Source organism: Callorhinchus milii, unplaced genomic scaffold (genome assembly GCF_018977255.1).
Source record: "Callorhinchus milii isolate IMCB2004 unplaced genomic scaffold, IMCB_Cmil_1.0 Scaffold2, whole genome shotgun sequence".
Classification (NCBI taxonomy): Eukaryota; Metazoa; Chordata; class Chondrichthyes; order Chimaeriformes; family Callorhinchidae; genus Callorhinchus; species Callorhinchus milii.
Window position 1 is genome coordinate 115,388,586 of NW_024704743.1, and position 21,721 is coordinate 115,410,306.

General features: G+C 43.8%; 1 protein-coding gene across 2 annotated transcripts in view; it reads right to left on the minus strand.

Annotated features, from left to right (window-relative positions):
- Positions 1-21,721, minus strand: part of dennd3a (DENN/MADD domain containing 3a) — a 51,604-nt gene that overhangs the window by 28,537 nt on the left and 1,346 nt on the right. Inside the window, exons 2-7 of one of the 2 annotated variants that reach the window (XM_042332302.1) lie at positions 10,442-10,638; positions 9,197-9,461; positions 8,268-8,383; positions 2,487-2,629; positions 1,787-1,898; positions 553-672 (exon numbers count right to left, since the gene is read on the minus strand). In XM_042332302.1, the coding sequence (XP_042188236.1) occupies positions 553-672; positions 1,787-1,898; positions 2,487-2,629; positions 8,268-8,383; positions 9,197-9,461; positions 10,442-10,525 (840 nt within the window). In that variant the 5' untranslated portion in view covers positions 10,526-10,638. Of the gene's footprint in view, positions 1-552; positions 673-1,786; positions 1,899-2,486; positions 2,630-8,267; positions 8,384-9,196; positions 9,462-10,441; positions 10,639-21,721 lie in introns of those variants that run through there. The other variant, XM_042332303.1, reaches the window with a different exon arrangement.

Genomic DNA, 21,721 nt, shown 5'->3' on the forward strand with positions numbered 1-21,721 from the left:
TGGCAATGAGGAAGAAAAGCAACTATTTTGGTTAAATAAAACCAAGTAAAATCCATTATATCAATGAACTGACCATTTGCTCCAAAAATGTAAATATTCATAATGTAAAGTGCATAAAATGAAATGTGAAATGTTATCCAAAGTTAAACATCCAAACTATGTAGCATTAATAATAATACTTGCATTTGATATAGCGCTTTATTATGTCTTTGAGAAGTCTCAAAGCGCTTCACAGAATATACTGTAAAATGAATTGACTGTATATTTTGTGGGAAAAACGCAGCAGCCTATTGTGCACAGCAGTGTCCCACAAACAGTAGTGGATTGAGCGACCAATTTTTTTCTCTTTTTTTTTAAAAAGAGGTTATTACCCCAGGAAAAGCAATCCGCCAATCGACTAACAATCAGGTTCCTACTTACTGCTAGGTGAACAGAGGCATGTGGAGTAAGGAAACTTCCCCAATGTTTCGCCCTGCCCAGGAATCAAATCCATGTCCTCTCGCTTGCGAGGCGAGTGCTCTAACCACTAAGCTACAGAACTCAGTTAGTTACCTGAAGTATACGTTTGGGTTGGAAGCACAGAAAAGGAGTGTGAAGGTCTAAATCTACCACAGGGCATTTTGGGTCCAGTTTTGAAGGCAGCACAATCTGCAGAGGTTCCAAATGAAATACCTGTAAAAATATCAACATGCTTTATTTCAAAAGATGCACATGAATAAAGACACCTGGTTAACATGCAGAAAATAAAATTTATTTCCAACAAATTCAATGAAAGCTTTATAAATTCAATGTGAAAATATGAATTAACATAACTTGAAATGACTCATACATTGCTGAAACACCCTGAGATTAAACAGCAATACAGGATAAAGCACAAGAAACCTAGCCTTCTATGGGACCTCTGAGGAAATAGATAATTAATTTTCCAGAGGATAGAAGCAGATGTATTGTCATTTTTCAGCACAAATCTTTTCACTGCATTAATTTTCTTGAGATTGCATATCCAGCATAATGCCACACTGGTTTTCTTATCAATCTGGACTCTGGCCTACATTAGAACCATTAAATTGATATAGATACAAATAACCCCCCACAGATTCCCATTTATTATAATCTTCACATTTGATAAAGCACCTTTCACGCCAGGACTTCTCAAAGCGTTTCACAGGATATACTGTGAAGTGGAGTGTAGGCAAAAACAGCAACCCAATTATGAACAACAATGTTTCAGAAACAGCCATAAAATAAATGACAATCTTAGTTAGTGATTGTTGGCTACGGTACCAGGAAAAACTCACTTCTCTTGTAGTGCCATGGGATCTTTAACATCCACCTGAACAGGCAGATGAGACCTCAGTTCAACATCTCATCTGAAGAACACATCTAACAAGGCAACCCTCTCTCCAAACCCCCACCCGCACCGCATTGGATTGCCAGCCTAGACTATTTGAATTCCGATGAAGGGCTTGAAACCACAATCTTCTGATTCAGGAATGAGTGCTGCAAACTGAGCCAGGTTGACACGCTGGCCATTATGCAGCTCCATATATCCCAAAACATACAGATGGAAGGATCAGGCTCATTAGTTAGACCCCCATCTTCCTCCATTGAAAAGCTTGCTGATATTCACTGCCTACTAAGAATGGCTGCTTGAGTTACTGCCTTTTTGAGTATAAACGGAAGTGAAAAGGAAAATAGAACAAATGCAATGCATTTAAACATTTTCATCTCTTTCAGCATCATCTTTAGAACAATATTTGCAATGAATAAATCAATACCAACTCACCAAATGAAGTGGTCCAGGCGGTGGACTAGGTACTAAAGACAGCTTTGCTGCAAACTGTTTCACCCTGAAATCAAAGTCTACATCTCTACAGGATTTAAGATGCACTGTTAGGCTGCAAGAAAAGATCATATGAATAAATAACATGAAAGGCCAAAGTACATCTTACAGAATCTAAAAATATCTGATTGTTATTGCAAATGATGTTGGACTTCAGATAAAGAAACCAAGAGTTAATCAGTCTCAAGGCATAGCCACATAAGAATATCACTCAGAATCAATCTTCTTTGGTGAACCTGACAAAGCTTGGATGCAGATTCCGGTGACTGATGAGACATCAGTGGCCAACTCAGTGAGCTGAATCAAAAATCCTCATGGTATTAGCCTTAAGATAATTTTCGGCAATTTTAAAATTGAGCAGATTTATGAAAATGTATTGAATTCTTAAGTTGAAAGTATTTTGGAAGATTGTGTTCTGCAGTAGTTTTTCAACCTCAACAATATTTACGGTTCCACCCTCCTCACCTATATCAATATTAAAAGTTAAGGTTAATGTGTTACTTCTGTGGTCAGTAAGCAAACAAGACTACTTCAAAACCATCATCAATAAACTAAATTATGTTGCACCAATATGAATTTAATATAATAATCCTTGCATTTGATATAGCAAACATGAAAACATGCAACATGCTCTTCATCTTACCAGGAGAGACAGTCCTTAAAGGCTCCATAATAAGGGAATTTGGATATTAAACAAATGCTGAAGGGAGCATACAGCCTGGAAAGTCGCGAGTTTTGCGGCGTTGCGCTCCAGCTTGATTGGCCATTTTGTACAGAATGCATTTCCTGTTAATTAAGGAAAAAGAGTAACAGATTCTATCTTATTGGATGATGGCAACAAGGGGGCTTTCCAAATATAACATTGTGGTTCTACACTACATTGAATAACATACACAATAAATTAAGTTAATCCATTTTTAAAACTATATTTTGGAACCATTTCTGCCATAACAACAATAATTTTACAGTTATATAGAGCCTACTTGGAAAACAAGCTGAGGGCTGGGGGTAAGGGAAAGAAGGTGACCAAAAGTGAAATCTAAAACAAAGATCTTAAGACCGACTTTAGGAGTGGATAAGGAGAGGGTGAGTGCAAGAAAGGAGGTGAGTTGGAAGGACTCTACGATAGAGTTCCAGAGAGCGGGAGAAGAATGCCTGAAAGCACACCTAACGATAGTGGGGCTGGATGGGCAGGGGACATCAAGCATGCTAATGTTTGCTGGGTGGAGGAAGCAGCTGGGGTGGTAATATTGCAGTAGGTGCAGAGGTAGAATGAGGATTTGAATGTTAAGACAAGGATCTTGAATTTGCTCCGCTGGGGGATGGGGAGCCAAGCAAGGATGCAGTTGATCGTCTCATGAACCTGGTATGGAGGGTCCACATCTTGCATATGGAGGAGATGAGAAGTTAGCAGAGAGGGCATTCAAACACTGCAGCCAAGTGGAAGGCCTCCTGTCCCATCCTCTGGCTGCTTCCCCTCTTTCGAGCACCTCACCCTTTTCCACCCCTCTCTCCCCTTGAAAATCCTCCTTGTTTACCGTGCCCCTAAACCCCCCGGCTCCTTCCACAAAGACATCTCCACTTTCCGCTCTTCCCTGTCCCTCTGCTCCGAGCGCCTACTCATAATGGGTGATTTCTGTGTGGAGTCCTGTAGCTCAGTGGTTAGAGCACTCGCTTTGCAAGTGAGAGACCTGAGTTCAATTCCAGGCAGAGGGCGAAACCTTGGGCAAGTTTCCTTACTCCACACAGAGCCTAATAATAATCCCTCCAAAACCAAAAACAATAATAAATTGGTCATTTTCATTCTACGACTGTTTGTGGGACATTGCTGTGCGCAATTGGCTGCCGCGTTCGCCCACAAATATACAGTCAATTCACTTTACAGTGTGTTCTGTGAAGCGCTTTGGGACGTCCTCCCGACGTGAAAAGCGCTATATCAAATGCAAGGATTATTATTATTATTATTTCAACCTCCACCTGAACTTCCCCTGCACCACTTCTGCTGATTTTACTGCCCTCCTCTCCTCCCTTAACCTTACCCTACATATAAATTCACCCACCCACAACCGCGGTCATGCACTTAACCTCGTCATCACCCATGGACTTGACATTTCTGACCTTAGCATAGTGGACAAGGCCATGTGGGACCACCTTTTGATCTCCTTCTCTAGTGGACTAGTGGAGTGCCACAAGGATCAGTGCTTGGGCCTCAGCTATTTACAATTTCCATCAATGATCTAGACGAGGACATTGAATGTAACGTATCTAAATTTGCGGATGACACTAAACTAGATGGGAAAGTAAGCTCTGAGGATGATGCAAAAAGATTGCAACGGGATATAGATAGGCTAGGGGAGTGGGCGAGTAGGTGGAAGATGGAATTTAATGTGGGGAAGTGTGAAGTTATTCACCTAGGTAGAAAAAATAGAAAAACAGATTATTTTCTAGAGGGGGAGAGATTAGATAGTGTTAGTGTGCAGAGGGATTTGGGTGTCCTTGTACGCCAGTCTCAAAAAGTTAGTTTACAGGTGCAGCAAGCAACTAAGAAGATGAACGGCATGTTAGCGTTCATTGCAAAAGGTTTAGAGTACAAGAGTAGGGAAGTCTTGCTGCAACTGTATAGGGCCTTGGTGAGACCGCACCTAGAGTATTGTGTCCAGTTTTGGTCTCCTTATTTAAAAAAGGACATACTTGCCCTAGAAGGGGTGCAGCGTAGATTCACTCGGTTAGTTCCTGGGATGAGGGGACTGACCTATGAGGATAGGCTGAATAAACTAGGGCTATATTCTCTAGAGTACAGAAGAACTAGGGGAGATCTTATTGAAACATATAAGATTCTTAAAGGGCTGGATAAAGTAGACACTGAGGGTCTGTTTCCGCTGGTAGGATAATCTATAACCAGGGGTCACAGTCTTAAAATTAAGGGTCAGCCTTTTAGAACAGAGTTGAGGAAACATTTCTTCACTCAGAGGGTAGTGAATTTATGGAATGCTCAGTCCTTGAACATCTTCAAGGCTGAGACTGATAGATTTTTAAATATAGGGCAGGTAATTAGAGTTAGGTCTGAAGATCAGCCATGATCTTATAGAATGGCGGGGCAGGCTCGAGGGGCCGAATGGCCTACTCCGGCTCCTAATTCTTATGTTCTTCTCTCACATCCCTCTCTCCTCCACCAAGCCCTCAACCATCCTCTACCGCCCTAAAAGGAAAAGGCTACCCCCTGAGACTATCACAAAGGCCCTCTCATCATCAGACATCCTATCCGTCTGGCCTTCCACCCACAGAGATCCTGAAGCAGCCATCCAGCTACTCCATGATCGCCTCTCCTCCCCTTTCAACTCCCTCGTCCCCCTAAAATCCAGGACCATCTCCAAACCCACCCGATCCCCCTCGTACAACAACCATTTCCCCCGCCAAAATATCCAAACCCGTCTGCTCGAGCGCAGATGGAGGAAAACTGGCCACCGCCAGCTGTGGCTCCAGTATCTCCACAGCTACCATCGTTCTTTGACACGCACAAAAACGGCCTTTTACTCCAACATCATCTTGGAGGCCAAAAACAATCCCCAAATCCTTTTTTCCCCACCACCACTACCTCCTCTGTGCCCCCCTCAGGCCTCCTTAATCTTCACATCAAATGCCAAGTGCGAGGAGATCATGGACTTCTTTTCTGCTAAAATACTCAACATCCAACAACAACAAGATACCATTTATAGAACGCCTTTCACATCGGGAGGACGTCCCAAGGCGCTGTACAGTTGGGTCAGGACCCGAGCAGGGGGGAAATGGTCAGGGTGAGGGAAGGGAAGGGAGGGAACGAGGAAGGGGTAGAGAGTCGAGAGGGGAGCTGAAGGCACGGTCAAAGAGAACATCCGCCAGGCAGCCTCATCCACCTACCCTTTGTCACCCACCACCACGCCCTCTCTGCCCCCCTCACCTTCCTCATCATCTGCTCCTACCACCACCCCTTTTCTACACACTTTCTCCCCATCTCTCCCTCTCGCCCACCTTCACCTCCATGAAACCCATCACCTGCTGCCTCGATCCCCTCTCCACCAACTTACTGGTCACACAGCTCCCCCTCTTATGCCCACAACTGGCTGACATCATCAACCAGTCCCTCTCCTCCGGATCAGTCCCTGCCTCCCTCAAAACTGCTGTCATCACCCTCCTCCTGAAAAAACCTTCCCTAGATCCCTCAAACCCCAGCCATTACCGCACTATTTCTAACCTGCCCTTCCTCTCAAAAGCTCTAGAACGGTTTGTGGCCAACCAACTCTGCGCACACCTCTCCTCCCACTCCCTCTTCGAACCTGTCCAGTCCGGTTTCCGCCCTGTCCATGGTACAGAGACTGCGCTTGTGAAAGTCACAAACGATATCCTCTCCATTTGTGACCAGGGCTCCCTCTGCCTGCTTGTCCTCCTGGACCTCTCCACCGTGTTCGACACAGTCGATCACGCCATCCTCCTCCACCGCCTTTCCTCCGTCATCCACCTCAGTGGCACTGCACTCACCAGGTTCGAGTCCTACCTCACAAACCGCCAGCAGTACATCTGCACCAACGGCTTCTCCTCACGCTCTCACCCGGTCACCTATGGGGTACCCCAAGAATCCATCCTTGGCCCCCTCCTCTTTCTGATCTATATGCTCCCTCTTGGGGATGTCATCCGTAGACATGGGGTACATATCCACATGTATGCAGATGACACCCAACTCTATTTTTCCACCTCTCTTTGCGACCCCCAGTCTGCCTGTCAGACCTCAGGGGCTGGATGAGCGCAAACTTGCGTGGAGTCCTGTAGCTCAGTGGTTAGAGCACTCGCTTTGCAAGCGAGAGACCTGAGTTCAATTCCAGGCAGAGGGCGAAACCTTGGGCAAGTTTCCTTACTCCACACAGAGCCTAATAATAATCCCTCCAAAACAAAAAAAAACAATAATAAATTGGTCATTTTCAGTCCACGACTGTTTGTGGGACATTGCTGTGCGCAATTGGCTGCCGCGTTCGCCCACAAATATACAGTCAATTCACTTTACAGTGTGTTCTGTGAAGCGCTTTGGGATGTCCTCCTGACATGAAAAGCGCTATATCAAATGCAAGGATTATTATTATTATTATTATTATTATTATTAAACTTCCTTCAGATGAACGTTGATAAGACGGAAGCCATACTCTTCGGCTCTCGTCAACGTCTAAAATCTCATGGTTCTCACCTCCTCCACCTACCCGATCTCCCCCTAAAACTCTCAGAACCCGTACGCAACCTAGGCATCAGTTCCGACCCCCAATTATTCTTCCTCACCCACATCCGGTTCCTTACCAGCACCGGCTTTTTCCAGCTCCATCACATCGCACATCTCCGCCAATACCTCTCCCCAAAAGCCGCTGAAACTCTGGTCCATGCCTTTGTCACCTCTCGGCTAAACTACTCCAATGCCCTCCTCGCTGGTCTCCCATCCACTACCATCCATGAAATCCAACTCATTCAGAACTCTGCCGCCCGCATTCTCACCCGCACGAAACTCCACTCCCCGATCACCCCAGTCCTTGCCAGACTGCACTGGCTGCCTATCCCAGAGAGGATTGAATTCATGATCCCCACCCTCGTATTCAAGTCCCTGCACTCCTCTGCACACCCCACCCCCACCTCTCTAACCTCCTCTCTCCTCAAAACAGCACCCGTTGCCTTCGTTCCTCCGGGTCTGGCCTCCTCCTTTTCCCCTCAGTCCTCCGCTCTACCCTCGGCGGCTGTACCTTCAGCCACTATGCCCCGAGGCTCTGGAACTGCCTTCCTCATTCGCTTCGTCTCACTCCCTCCCTTCCCATTTTCAGGTCTCTGCTGAAGAGCTTTCTTTTCGACCGCACCTTTGGTCACCTTCCTCCCCTTCCCCCTGGCTCGGTCCCGGGATCCAAAACTGTAAAGCGCTCTGAGACGCTGTCCGGCGTGGAGGGCGCTATATAAATACAAGTTGTTGTTTATCTTATATTGCACAGTAAGCTGTGAAGGTGGCAATGCCTGTCAGTGCTGTAAACAGTGCCTTAAAATTTTACAAAAAATTTGATCCTTTCTCTGATGTTCTCTTTTCTATTAGGAAGCGCTTTGACATTGACAAATTGCACAAACTGAGGATTCAGTCTTCAAAATAATGAATGTAAACCTACATATTATTACTCAAATGGTAATGCATATTGGCAAATCAGAACAACAGTTTTAGATTTTATTTCTGAAATAACTGAATACCAAAGGGGAAAATTTTCCTGTTGCCTTTTCCCTTACACAAGTGAACTACAACAACAACTTGCATTTATATAGCACCCTTCACGCGGGGTAGCATCCCAGAACCCTACAAATGCGTGCATTATTTGGTCAGATATTCGTTCTCCACCATGAAGTATCTCTAAATTGTGGTATTGCAGTACTATACCTGAATAGATCTGTAGAACTGAACTGCAACTCCATAGGTCCTTATTCCAAAAACATCTGTAAACACTAAGAAGTGATAACGATCATCCTTAGGCTCAGTCTCAATGCTTAGTTCACCTGTAAGTGAATAATGTACAGAAAAATTTAGAACCATAGAAATCTACAGTACAGAAGGAGGCCATAAAGCTGCAAAGACTCACAGAGCAGGATTATCGTTTCATGCCACTGCCCTGCTTATCCCCAATCCCCTTTGGCTCTCGTAAATGTAACGGATTCAATTGTCTTACATTTTCCTATATTAATTGCTTCAGAATTCTTTAAAACAAATTATATATAAAAGTGGTACTTTTTATAGCATTAAGAGAAGCAAGAAAAGTACTGCATCTGCATAAAACAACAAAAACACTTGTATAGCGCTCTTCACGTCAGAAAGACGTCCAGGGGCCCTGGACAGTCAGGGATTTTGGACCCGAGCTGGGAGTTGGTGACAGGAGGGGTGGAGGGCAGGGCGGATGGGTGTCCGAATGAATGGTCGAAAAGGAAGATTTTTAGATGGAACTTGAAGGAGGCAAGAGGTGAGGTGGAGGGATTGCGGGATACAGTTCCAGAATGTGGAGGCAGAGATGCTGAATGGCCGACCGCCAATGGTAGTGCAGGGGACCTGAAGCAGGCGAGTGGAGGGAGTGGACAGGCTGATATGGGGTTAGGAGGTCGCAGAGGTAGGGGGGAGCAAGACCATGGAGGGTTTTAAAGGTAAGAACGAGGTCATGCAAGGTCACCATCCTTCAGTACAACATTCCCTGTGGCTTAAATATCCTCCTGATCACAGTATTGTAGGTCTGGTGCAGGCTATGAAAAATACACTGTTGTCACCCTCAGTATAAAGGCTTTCCCTGGGAATTTATGAAGTGAGGAAGGAGGAAAACTTACCTGGGAAACATAACTGGGGTAGTCCTTGAAGATCAATATCCTTAGGAACGCTTATATCTTCAGTCTGCTGCTCTTTAAGACCTACACTTGTGGCACTTGAGGAGGAAGAGGGACGTCTGATTTCCTTTTTCTTTTTGAATGAGCGACGTCTCTGAGTAAAGTTATTCTGACAGCCAGATGGACTGTCCTCTTTGCTAACAAATGGAGGAACGTAAACAGATCGAACCTCTGGCTCAAAGGATTCAGTGATACTTTTTTGATCTACCTAAATAAGCAGAAATTAAATTCTGTTGGATGCAAATATCATTGAGAAATATAACTCATTATAAAAATTGTGAAATTTGCTGACATTAACAGGTAAAATAAAAGTACCAATAGATATTATCCAGCACTTAAAAAATCTGAAAATTCTCCAAAGCACCATACATTTCAAACACTAGTTAAAGGAAAACAGCCCGGTATTTTGTGTGGAAATACAGAAAAAATTAGGAAGAAACTCATGGAAAAATCATTTTTAACCCCACACTGTCAAAGTCAGTATGTAGCATGAGAAAATCTAATCCAAAGTAACTTTTGCTTTGAGACATAAAGGGTTATAATTAAGAGGTATCCATTTCATTTAATTTTGTTGCTTTGGTTTGAGAAGCTAATTTAACAAAATAAATAATTTGCTGGAACGACAATGTACAGTGGAGGGATTTGGGTTCACACCCAAAATCACGACATTCTGAGATTGCGCAATCTCACCCCGCAAGCTATGGGGAAGCAGGAAACTAGTTCAAGCACCCCTTCACAAGGAAGTCCTGTAGCTCAGTGGTTAGAGCACTCGCTTTGCAAGCGAGAGACCTGAGTTCAATTTCAGGCAGAGGGCGAAACCTTGGGCAAGTTTCCTTACTCCACACGCCTAATAATAATCCCTCAAAAAAAAACAAGAATTGGTCATTTTCAATCTACGACTGTTTGTGGGACATTGCTGTGCGCAGTTGGCTGCCGCATTCGCCCACAAATATACAGTCAATTCACTTTACAGTGTGTTACGTGAAGCGCTTTGGGACGTCCTCCCGACGTGAAAAGCGCTATATCAAATGCAAGGATTATTATTATTATTAAAAGGGAGGGAAACCATTAAGTACATGTTATCTGCAGAAGACTGTCCAGCATCAGAACACCAATGGCAAAAATATTGGGAACAGGTTGCTTACCCATGGATGCTACTAATGGGAGGATTATAGCTTCTGTACTAACCAGAGAAATTTCTTTTAGTTTTTCACTAGATGCTCCTAGCACGACACAGATTTCCAGAATTGCAGAAGGCAGGACATCAGCCATGGGTGTAGATCACAAACAATCTCGTATTGACGGTGCTGCTTTAGGGGTGATATGGTTGGGTGCAATTGTGTAAACTTTTCTGCAGTTTATTCAGCAAAGAAATAACTAACAATCTGCAACCAAGAATAATTGGTTCAAAATCTGACTTTAAAAAATGCAATATAATTTTACAGAACGGAACTCATTCATAGAATCACAGAATCATACAGCACATAAATAGGCGGTTCGGCCCATCGCGTCTGCACCGGCTCCTAAAAGAGCAATCCAACTCAATCCCACTGGCCCACTTTCTCTCCGTAGCCCTGTAATCCTGTCCTCCCCAAATACCCATCTACTTCTCTCTTAAAAGTTGTTATTGAAACAGCTTTCACTACCCTTTCAGGTAAAGCATTCCAGATCCGAACAACTCGCTGGGTGGAAAAAAAAATTCCTAACCTCCCCTGTTTCTTTTAACCACTATCTTAAATCAGTGCCCTCGGGTTACTGACTCACATGCCAATGGAAACATTTTTCCCAGTTCAACCTATCAAATCCTCATGATCTTGAAAACCTCTATTAAACCCCTCTTAATCTTCTCTGCTCTAGAGAGAATAATCTTTGTTTCACTAACCTCTCCTCATAACTAAGGTCCTTCATTCCTGGTACCATCCTGGTAAGCCTCCTTTGCACCCTCTCCAATGCCCAAACATCTTTCCTAAAGTGCGGTGCGTAAAACTGAACGCAATACTCCAAATGAAGCCTAACCAGCATTTTATAAATATTCAACATAACCTCCTGACTTTTGTATTCTATGCTCTTTTTATAACACCTAGTATCCCGTATGCTTTTTTAACAGCTTTATCTATCTGTCCTGCCACCTTCAGAGATTTGCTTATATGAACCCCCAGGTCTCTCTGTTCATTTGCCCCCTTTAGGATTGTACCATCTAGCTTATATTGCCTCTCCTCATTCTTCCTACCAAAATGCAACATTTTGCATTTCTCTACATTAAACCTCATCTGCCACGTTTCTGCCCATTTTTTCTAAATCCTCTTGGAGTACGGTGCTATCCTCCTCACCATTAACTACTTTTCCTTTCTTAGTATCGTCTGCAAATTTGGGAATTGTGCTCCCTATATCCAGGTCCAGATCATTAATATAGATCAGAAAGAGCAGTGGTTCCAATACCGATCCGAGGGACACCACTACACACCTCCCTCCAGTCAGAAAAGCAACCATTTACTACCACTTTCTGCTTTCTGTCTCCTAGCCAGTTCTGGATCCAAGTTGCCATTAGTCCCTTTAATACCATGGGCTTCTATTTTGTTTACAAGTCTCTTATGTGGCACTTTGTCAAATGCCTTTTGAAAATCTAGATAAACTACGTCTACTGCACTACCTTCATCCACCCTCTCAGTCACTTCATCAAAACATTCTATTAGGTTTGTCAGACACGATCTGCCTTTAACAAATCCGTGTTGACTGTCCTTTATTAAACCATATTTTTCTAAGTGAGAATTTATATTGTCCCGGATTATTGTCTCCTGAAGTTTTCCTACTACTGATGTTAGGCTGATTGGACTGTAGTTCTCAGACTTATCCTTCTGCCCCTTTTTGCACAGGGGAGTAACATTTGCAAACTTCAAGTCCTCTGGCACCATTCCAGTGTCCAAAGAGGATTGAAAGATTGTAGTCAGAGCCTCCGCTATTTCCACCCTTGCTTCCCTCAGTAAACTAGGATGCATCCCGTCCGGACCAGGTGATTTATCTATGTTGAGCACCGACAGCCTTTTTAGTACCTCCTCTCTGTTGATTTTTATCATATCTAATTTCTGTTCACATGCCTATGATATTGTGGATTGGTTGCATCGTCTTCTTTTGTGAAGACAGTTGCAAAGTACTTATTTAGTACATCAGCCATGCCCTCTGCCTCAAGAAGAAGATTTCCACTTGGGTCCGAATTGGACCCACCCTACCTTTGACTAACCTTTCACTCTTGATATGCTTATAAAATACCTCAGGGTTCCCTTTTATGCTTCCTGCTAATCTTTTCTCATAAATCTCTTCGCCCTTATTTCCCTTTTCACTTCTCCTCTGTACTTCCTATATACTTAAGGAAAAAAATGTCCAGTTTGATCCAAGCACTTTTTAAAAAAATACATTTAATTACAGTATAATGAAGTTACCAATTTCTCACCTTTAAACTGATTATGTGGGGCCCATGTCTCTCTTCTGTACCAAATGTTGATGCCCTGTATGTACGAGTAGATCCTTTCTATCTATTTTAGCTGTTTCAATTTTCCTTACTTTGAATCCTGCAAATATTTTTCTGTAATCTCTGTTTGTGTCTGGAGTTTAGTTTTCTTATTGTTATTAAACTTGGTGTTAGAAGAGGGTTGTTGACCCATGATTTCATTAGAGAAAAGACTGAAGGATATGAGTTGGATATAGATAACCATGCCTTGCATCCACAAAATCACAACCATGAAAATAAAGGAAATCTGTTAGAAAGCTAGACGTAGTTTAAGCTAGATGGTGTAATCTTAAAGGAGGTGAAGGAACAGAGAAACCTGTTCTGATGAACGGTCGTGGACCCAAAATGTTGACTCACTTTCCTTTCTCCTAGATGCTGCCTGACCTGCTGAGTGTTCCCAGCGACTTCTGTTTTTATTTAGAGATCTGGTGGTTCATATAAGTAAATCTTTGAAGGTGGCAGTACAGGTAAATAAAGCTGTTAAAAAAGCATAGGAGTATAGAATACAAAAGTCAGGAAGTTATGATGAACCTTTATAAAACACTGGTACAGTACAGTGTTAAGTTATGAGCACCACACTTTAGGAAAGATGTTAGGGCATTGGAGAGTGTGCAAAGGAGGTTTACCAGGATGGTACCAGGAATGAAGGACCTTAGTTATGAGGAGTGGTTAGCGAAACTAAGATTATTCTCCCTAGAGCAGAGAAGATTAAGAGGGGATTTAATAGAGGTTTTCAAGAACATGAGAGGATTTGATAGATTGAACTGGGAAAAACTGTTTCCGCTGGCATGTGGGTCAGTAACCCAAGAACACCGATTTAGGATAGTTGTTAAAAGAAACACTGGGGAGGTTAGGAAATTTTTTTCACCCAGCGAGATGTTCGGATCTAGAATGCATTACCTGAAAGGGTAGTGGAAGCCAATTCAATAACAACTTTTAAGAGAGAAGTACATGGATATTTGGGGAGGACAGGATTGCAGGGCTATGGAAAGAAAGCGGGCCAGTGGGATTGAGTTGGATTGCTCTTTTAGGAGCCGGCGCAGACGCGATGGGCTAAATGGCCTCTTTGTGTGCTATATGATTCTATAGCTTTAGAAACAATATCTCAAAGAAAGTGAAAGTTACTGGATCTTGTACAATATTTGTAATTCCACCATATTAACTTAATAACTGAATGGAAAGGAACTAAAACAAATCTAATTAATTGAAATTAACATGACAGCTTTATCTGTAAACCAACTTTTTTTAAAGAAAACTAAAAATATTTAACTTATTACGGCATGAATTGAATTGGTGAGGCAGAATATTTGGACAAATCAGCCATCAAAAGACTAGAACTTTTGTCACAAGTAAACAGCACCATGTTGTTGAATCACTGTTGCGAGAAACATCAATCCGCTAACTGCTTCTAACACAACCATTCCCGGTCACCCTATGGATAATTAACAATTGGAAGAGTTTAACAGGAAACGCAGTTGCGGCCAGGAAGCTAGGCAGATTTTTTAAAAAAAAACTGCTTGATACTATGGTCAGAGGAATGTAGAATGAGTATAATTGAAGGATGAGATTAAATGGCCAAAAGTCGTTCTTCATCTGAACCAATCATGTGAACCCAAACTGACTTGAAGCAAAAAACCATACCCATTTTATTTACACTCAAAGCTCTGCCTCAGACCACTTGATTCCTTAACTGACTATCCTGACCCCTAAAATATGCGACAACCAGAGCTTCCTGCATCTAATCACTGGCAGAAGAGTGCTTCAATATCTTGGAAGAACACTCAAGAGAATTCCATACTTATGGCACGGTCCTCTAAGCCAAGGGCCTTGGATTCATGGTTTTTTGGCCATAATAATAATAATAATCCTTGCATTTGATATAGCGCTTTTCACGTCGGGAGGATGTCCCAAAGCGCTTCACAGAACACACTGTAAAGTGAATTGACTGTATATTTGTGGGCGAACGCGGCAGCCAATTGCGCACAGCAATGTCCCACAAACAGTCGTAGATTGAAAATGACCAATTTATTATTGTTCTTTGTTTTGGAGGGATTATTATTAGGCGTGTAGAGTTAGAAAACTTGCCCAAGGTTTCACCCCCTGCCTGGAATTGAACTCAGGTCTCTCGCTTGCAAAGCGAGTGCTCTAACCACTGAGCTACAGGATATCCCACCTCCAGAGCCAAAACACCACCGCCTCTGAGGCTATGCCTCCAAGATGGCTCTACAATTGGTCTAATAGCCAGTGGCAGGTGCATCTATGTGTCAGGACACTTCCCTCAGCCTCAGGTGCTATGCCCCTACCCTATTTTAAATAAATACTGGAAGCCACTTAAGTCGGACACATTAGGGACAGCCGTTTTGTCAGGCTTAGGGGGTGTCCGAGGTTAGGTGAAATACCATTCCCATCCAGCAGAGCTGCCCTGCCAACTTCATATAATACATAATAATGTTGTTTCACTTGAAGCAATGTTAACTAACCCGTTAAATTTAAAATACTCACAGAATTCAGTAAAATATATTTACCTCGGTTTGGCTGCAAAATACAGTACAGTACTTTGGGTGTACTTTGCCAGCCAGCAGGAGCGGTGGTGGGGCTTCCTCCCTCCCATTGCCATTCTTCCTCCCCCTCACTGATTGACAGCCCAACTCCAGCCGCTTGTGAATGGCTGGAGTCCACTGACAATCACATTTGACTCCTCCCATCTATATCTGGGACTCCCTCATGACTGAGTGGACACACAGAAGGCCCAAGTGAGTGCATTCAGTAGTGACCGACAAACAATTTGCCCGGAGTAACCAGATTTTCTTCTGAATCAGTTGCAATATTTAAAACAGACTATAAAATATAAAAATATTTAAGACTGCAAATGAATTGAGATCAGCAGTTTTGTTCGATTTTTACCCGACGTCCAGGGTTAACAGCCAAACAGTAAAAGCAGATTCCACTGTATTTATAAACCATACCACCTTAAACATATTTTATGATCTGGTTTAATCTGCATTACTGATAATTCTGAAAATCTCAGGGAAGGTTATAATTTGACAGACAGTCAAAATCCCATTTAAAATGCTCCTAACTCGGCACAGGCATCAAGCAAAACACCAAGTTCAGATGCAGAATGGAAACACTTTTCAGCTATAATACTTGAGAACAGTTTTTAAACAGTTTACAAAGTGAAAACATTTCAACCCACAAGGTCAGAAATGTTATTTTAACAACCTTTCTGGTCAGATAGATCAGATTGCTTGGTACATTAGTGCAGTAAATCAGCGCACATTTGCCATCTCCTCGTAAGTCAGACAACAGATATCTAATGCTACCCTACTACATTGGGTTTAATTCAAAACAACAACAACTTGCACTTATATAGCACCCTTCATGCAGAGTAGCGTCTCAGAACACCTAACAGTGGCGGAGTCTGACAACAAAGCTGGGGGTTTGAAGGGGGTGGGGGGCGGGGTGGTGAGAGGTGGCCGTAAGCAGTCAAAGAGGAAGGTTTTTAGGTGGGACTTGAAAAGGGGGAGAGGGGGAGCAAGGTGGGAGGGATCGAGGGAGAGTGTTCCAGAGTGTTGCGCTAAAAGCGCAACCTCCGATGGTGGGGCGGAGTTTGCGAGGGACGAGCAGGAGGCCGGTGTCAGTTGAGCGGAGGCTCCAGGTGGTAGATTGGGGAGTGAGGAGCGGTAGAGAGTTGCAAGAGAGTGAAGGGATTTGAATACAAGTGTGACGATCTTGAAGACGAACTTTTTGGTGATGGGGAGCCAGAGGAGCCTGACCAGAACTGGTGAGATGTGGGTATAGAGTTTGGTCCGGGTAAGTACGTGGGTGGCAGAGTTCTGAATGAGCTGGATCTTTTGAATAATGGAGTTGGGGAGGCCGGTAAGGAGTGCGTTTTGAGTAATCCAAGCAGGAGGTGACAAACGCATGCAGGAGGGATTCGACTGCATTTGGGGTAAGATACGGTCGGAGTCGGGCAATGTGGCAGAAATGGAAGAAAGCAGTCCTGGTCAGGGACCGGATGTGGGAGAGGAAGGGCAGCTGGGGATCAAACCTAGATTGCGCACTGGTTCGGTGAGTCTGAGGGAGAGCCCAGGGAGGTTGAAGAGTTTAAATCCTTAGGAGTGAAGACGTTGACGGGAGCCAAGGAATATACCTTCCGTCTTGTCCACATTCAGTTGCAGGAAGTTTGCACTTATCCAGGCCCTGATGTCTGCCAGACAAGCTGATAGAACATCGGCAGACCTGGAATTGGTACTGGAGGAGACAAAGCAGATTTGTGTGTCATCTGCACACATGTGGAAATTTACCCCGTGTCTGCAGATAACATCGCCAAGAGGGAGGATATAGATAAGGAAAAAAAGATAGTCAAGGATGGAGCCCCGGTGTACCCCACGGGTGACCGCGCAAGAGGGGAGGAGAAACCATTTGCCAAGATGAAATGGAAGCGGTTGGTTAAGTAGGACTCGAACCATGCGAGTGCAGTCCTACTAAGGTGGATGATGGAGAGGCGGTGGAGGAGGATGGCGTGGTCGACTGTGTCGAATGAGGCAGACAGATCCAGGGGATCAAGGAGGCTGAGGGAGCCCTGGTCACAGATAGAGAGAATGTTGCTTGTGACTTTGACAGTGCTGTCTCTATGCTATGGGCAGAGCGAAAACCACACTGCAGGGGCTCAAGGAAGGAGAGGTGTGACCGAAGTTGACTGCAACAATATGTTCCAGGACTTTGGCAAAGAAGGTTAGGTTGAAGATGGGACAGTAGTGTGAAATTAGAGATCGAGGGTGGGTTTTTTGAGGAGGGATGTGATAACAGCGGTTTTCAGGGGAAGTGGAACAGAGCCTGAGGAGAGACTGGTTAAATGTGTCAGCCAGCAAGGGGGAGAAAAGGGGGAGTTGAGTGACTAGTAGCTGGGTGGGGAGAGGGTCGAGGCAGCCAGTGGTGAACTTCATGCAGGCGATTGTGGTTGAGAGAGGAGAGAAACGGGAGCAAAGGAGTGTAAGGAGGGGAGAGTGGCGGAGGGAGAAGGTGGTGTGGATGGTCTGGGTGGGGTGGAAGGGGACATGGTGGGGGGAGGACAATGCAGCCAAGCAGATGTTTTCCATCTTTGAGATGAAGAATGATTATACTACAGTAAATTAGGCATTGAATATCAGTTATCATTTTGATGCTACACAAAGAAAATAATGGCATATACACGATAGATCCAGTCACAATAATCTTAATTTCAATTAAAATGATTCAGGTTTTTGGAACCCATTTTTCATTGCTCATGTCCATTGAAAAGTTGTTTTTGTTTGTTGGGAAAGAAGGACTACACGAGACAGTCTTTGTTGTTGATTTAAGAATGCACAGAAGGAATTGACAAGCCAGGACCAATATAGTGCCTGCTGATGAGTGCAACATATTAGTAGGTCACACGACTATCAATAAATTGAAAAATTGGAAGCAACAGATGAGATACAGGAGGGCCTTTGTTACAACCTACAAACTGCTGCTACAAAACAAAAAAATAAAAATTCTTGTCATAATTAGTGACGTCAGAGCTGAAACTGAGCTAGAAAGTTCAGATTCAAGCAGTTATTTCTGCCGTCAGCAGTTATTTCTGCCTCCACACGCCTCTGTTCAACTAGCAGTAAGTTACCTGATAGTCGATTGGCAGATCGCTTTTCCTGGGATAAGAATCCCTTGTTTTAAAATAATCAAAATTTGGTCACTCAATCCACGACTGTTTGCGGGACAGTGTTATGCGCAATGGCTGCCGCGTTTCCCTCACAAAATATACAGTCAACTCATTTTACAGTATATTCTGTGAAGTGTTTTGAGACATCTCAGAGACGTGATAAGGCCTTATATATCAAATGCAAGGATTATCATTATTATCAGAAGAACCCAATGAAAGGAGAAGAATCAGTAAAGCATTGTAACAATTTGCATTAACAACGAGAATGAAAAAGTAACAAACAAGTACATTAGCAAAGGCAATTTAGAATGAGTTCAAAATAGAATCCAAGCAAGAAATTGTACTCCGTGATTAAAAAGTTTCTGTGTCACATAGTTCAAGAATAAACATAATTTAAGACAAGGTTGCCAGAGTATCGATAGGATGAGAAAAATCTTATGGAAAGAGCAGAAGGAAGAATCTCTCAATGAACACAACACAGTAAATTGTGGACTTGAGAAGAGACAGCAATCGCAAATCAGACATTGCAAGAAGGTAGGTTAAAGCAGATGTAAAGAAAAATAGAAGTTACCATGAACAGATTGCATACAGCTGAAGAGTGATGACATTGTCCTGAATGCGAAATTATGAACAAAGAGGTGCAGTTCTCTCATGATTAGAAATATAATTGATTTAACCCAATCTGAAAAAATCCAAGAGACTCAATTGATATAATTACTATTTAATTATCAAACTATGTCATTCTGGAAACAACAATCTCTGCAAGGTCAGAGGTACTAAAGAAACCTAATGCCAAAGCACAGAGTAGTTTCAAATAAAACTGTCAAATGCCTCATGCAGAATCTGTGAAATAACAACACCTTATATAGCGTCCTTCATGCAGGGTAGCGTTCCAGAGCAGAGTCTGACAACGAACCAGGGGAAGGAGGGGGGACGTGACCATAAGCACTATCAAAAAGGAAGGTATTTAGGCGGGATTTAAAGGCGGGGAGGGAGGGGGCAAAGCAGAAGGATTGAGGGAGAGAGTTCCAGGGTTTCGGGGCAGTGGCTGAAGGCCTGGTCACCAATGGTGTAACAGAGGGCACGAGGGACAAACAGAAGGCCAGAGCCAGTCGAGTGGGTGGGTGGTGCAGTGGGACGTAAGCAGATTGGATAGATAGGGAGCTTAGAGAGCACGAAGGGATTTGAAAACGAGTAAGAGGATCTTATATCCATTCAGTGACTGGGAGCCAGTGGAGCTTGGCTAGGACTGGTGTGACGGGAGTACAGAGTTTTGTGCAGATTGAGTATCTGGTGTCGGAGTTTTGAATTGATTATATTTTGTGTATGGTGGAGCTGGGGAGACCAGGGAGGAGGGCATTTGAATAGTCTAGCCGGGAAATGAAGGCATGGACGAGGGTTTCAGTTGCATCAGTTGTGAGGTATGGATGGGTGATGTGGCGGAGGTGGAAAAAAGCGGGAACAGATGTGTGGTAGAAAGGAAAGCTGGTGATCAAACCCGATGCTTAAGTTGTACACGGGTTCAGAGAGCCTGAGGGAAAGCCCGGGGAGGTTTAGAAGACATCCAGGAGAAGACATTGACAGGGGTCAAAGAGTATGGCTTCCGTCTTGCTGACATTCAGCAACAGGAAATTTGCGTTCATCCAGGCCTTTGTGTGTCAAACAAGCTGACAGGTCATCAGCGGACTGGGAGTCGCAGTTGAAGGAGTAGATTTGGGTGTCATCCGCATACATGTGGAAGTTGACCCCATGTCTGCGGATCACATTGTCGAGACGGAGCACGTAGATGAGGAAAAGAAGGGGGCCAAGGATGGAGTCTTGGGGTACCCCGCAGGTGACCGGGCGGGGGCAAGAGGAAACGTAGAGTTTCTACATAAGCTGCTCACAAACCAGGTTTACATTTTAAAAAGCTTTTGTTTAGCAGATAAATGTACCTCACTACATTTCAGTCATACAAACCAGGAACTGGGTCCCAAGTTCGAGCTGAATAAATTGATTTCAACTAGGTGGTTGCTAATAATTGCCACTGACTTATGGCAATTATTGGGGGGGGGGGGGGGAGAATAATCTGATCTGCACTTGTTTCTGTGGAACAAACTTGATGGTCAACAATCAGTTAATTTCTAGTTAACATTAATTAATGTAAATCTATAAAGCACTTTTTTATGTGTTAAATGCATTGTATAAATGTAAGTTGTTGCAGAGTACAAATGTGATCACTGGGAAAGAACAGGATTGGATTCAGAACAGCAACAACAAAATTACATTTAGAGAGCGCCTTTCACGTCGGGAGGACGTCCCAAAGCGCTGAACAGTCAGGTGTTGGGGCCTGAGCATGGGGGAGGGGGGTGGTGTAGGGGTGAGGGAAGGCAGAGAGGTGGGAGGGAGACCAAAGGCACGGTCGAAGAGAAAGGTCTTGAGAGCAACCTTGAAGGAGGCAAGGGAGGAAGCGATGCGAAGGGACCGTGGGATGGAGTTCCAGAGTGTGGGGGCAGAGAGGCTGAAAGCTCGGCCACCGATGGTAGAACGGGTCGGGCGAGAGACATGGAGCCCGATGAACGGACGGAGTGGGCAGATTGGTAGGGAGTCAGCAGGTCAGAGGTAGGAGAGGGCAAGGCCATGGATGGCCTTAAAAGTGAGGACGTGGATCTTGAACTCGATCCTCTGGGGGATGGACACCAGTGGAGTCGGGCGAGGGTGGGAATGATGGGGTCACGGAGTCTGGTGCATGAGAGTACACGAGCTGCAGAGTTTTGGATGATCTGCAGCTTGTAAGAGAAGAGTTGGGAAGGCTATTATGAGGAGCGAGTTTCCATAATCAAGCCTTGAGGTGACGAATGCATTGTGAGAGTTTCAGCAGCCTGAGGGGTGAGGCAATATTGCGGAGGTGGTGGTAGGCAGTGCCAGTCATGGCGCAGATGTGGGGGAGAAAGGACAGTTCAGGGTCAAACAAGATACCCAGGTTCCTGACAATGTTTGAACTGATCATTTCAAAAAGTTGAATCAAATCATTAAGCATCTACACATCAAATAATAATTCTTGCATTTGATATAGCACCTTATCACATCTTTGAGACATCTCAAAGCACTTCACAGAATATACTGTAAAGTGAATTGACAGTATGCTTTGTGGGTGAATCATGGCAGCCAATTGCACACAGCCGTGTCCCACAACAGTTGTGGATTGAGTGACCAATTTTTTTTGAAGGAATTATTACCCCCAGAAAAGCGATCTGCCAATGGATTAACAACCGGGTTCCTATTTACTAATAGGTAAACAGGT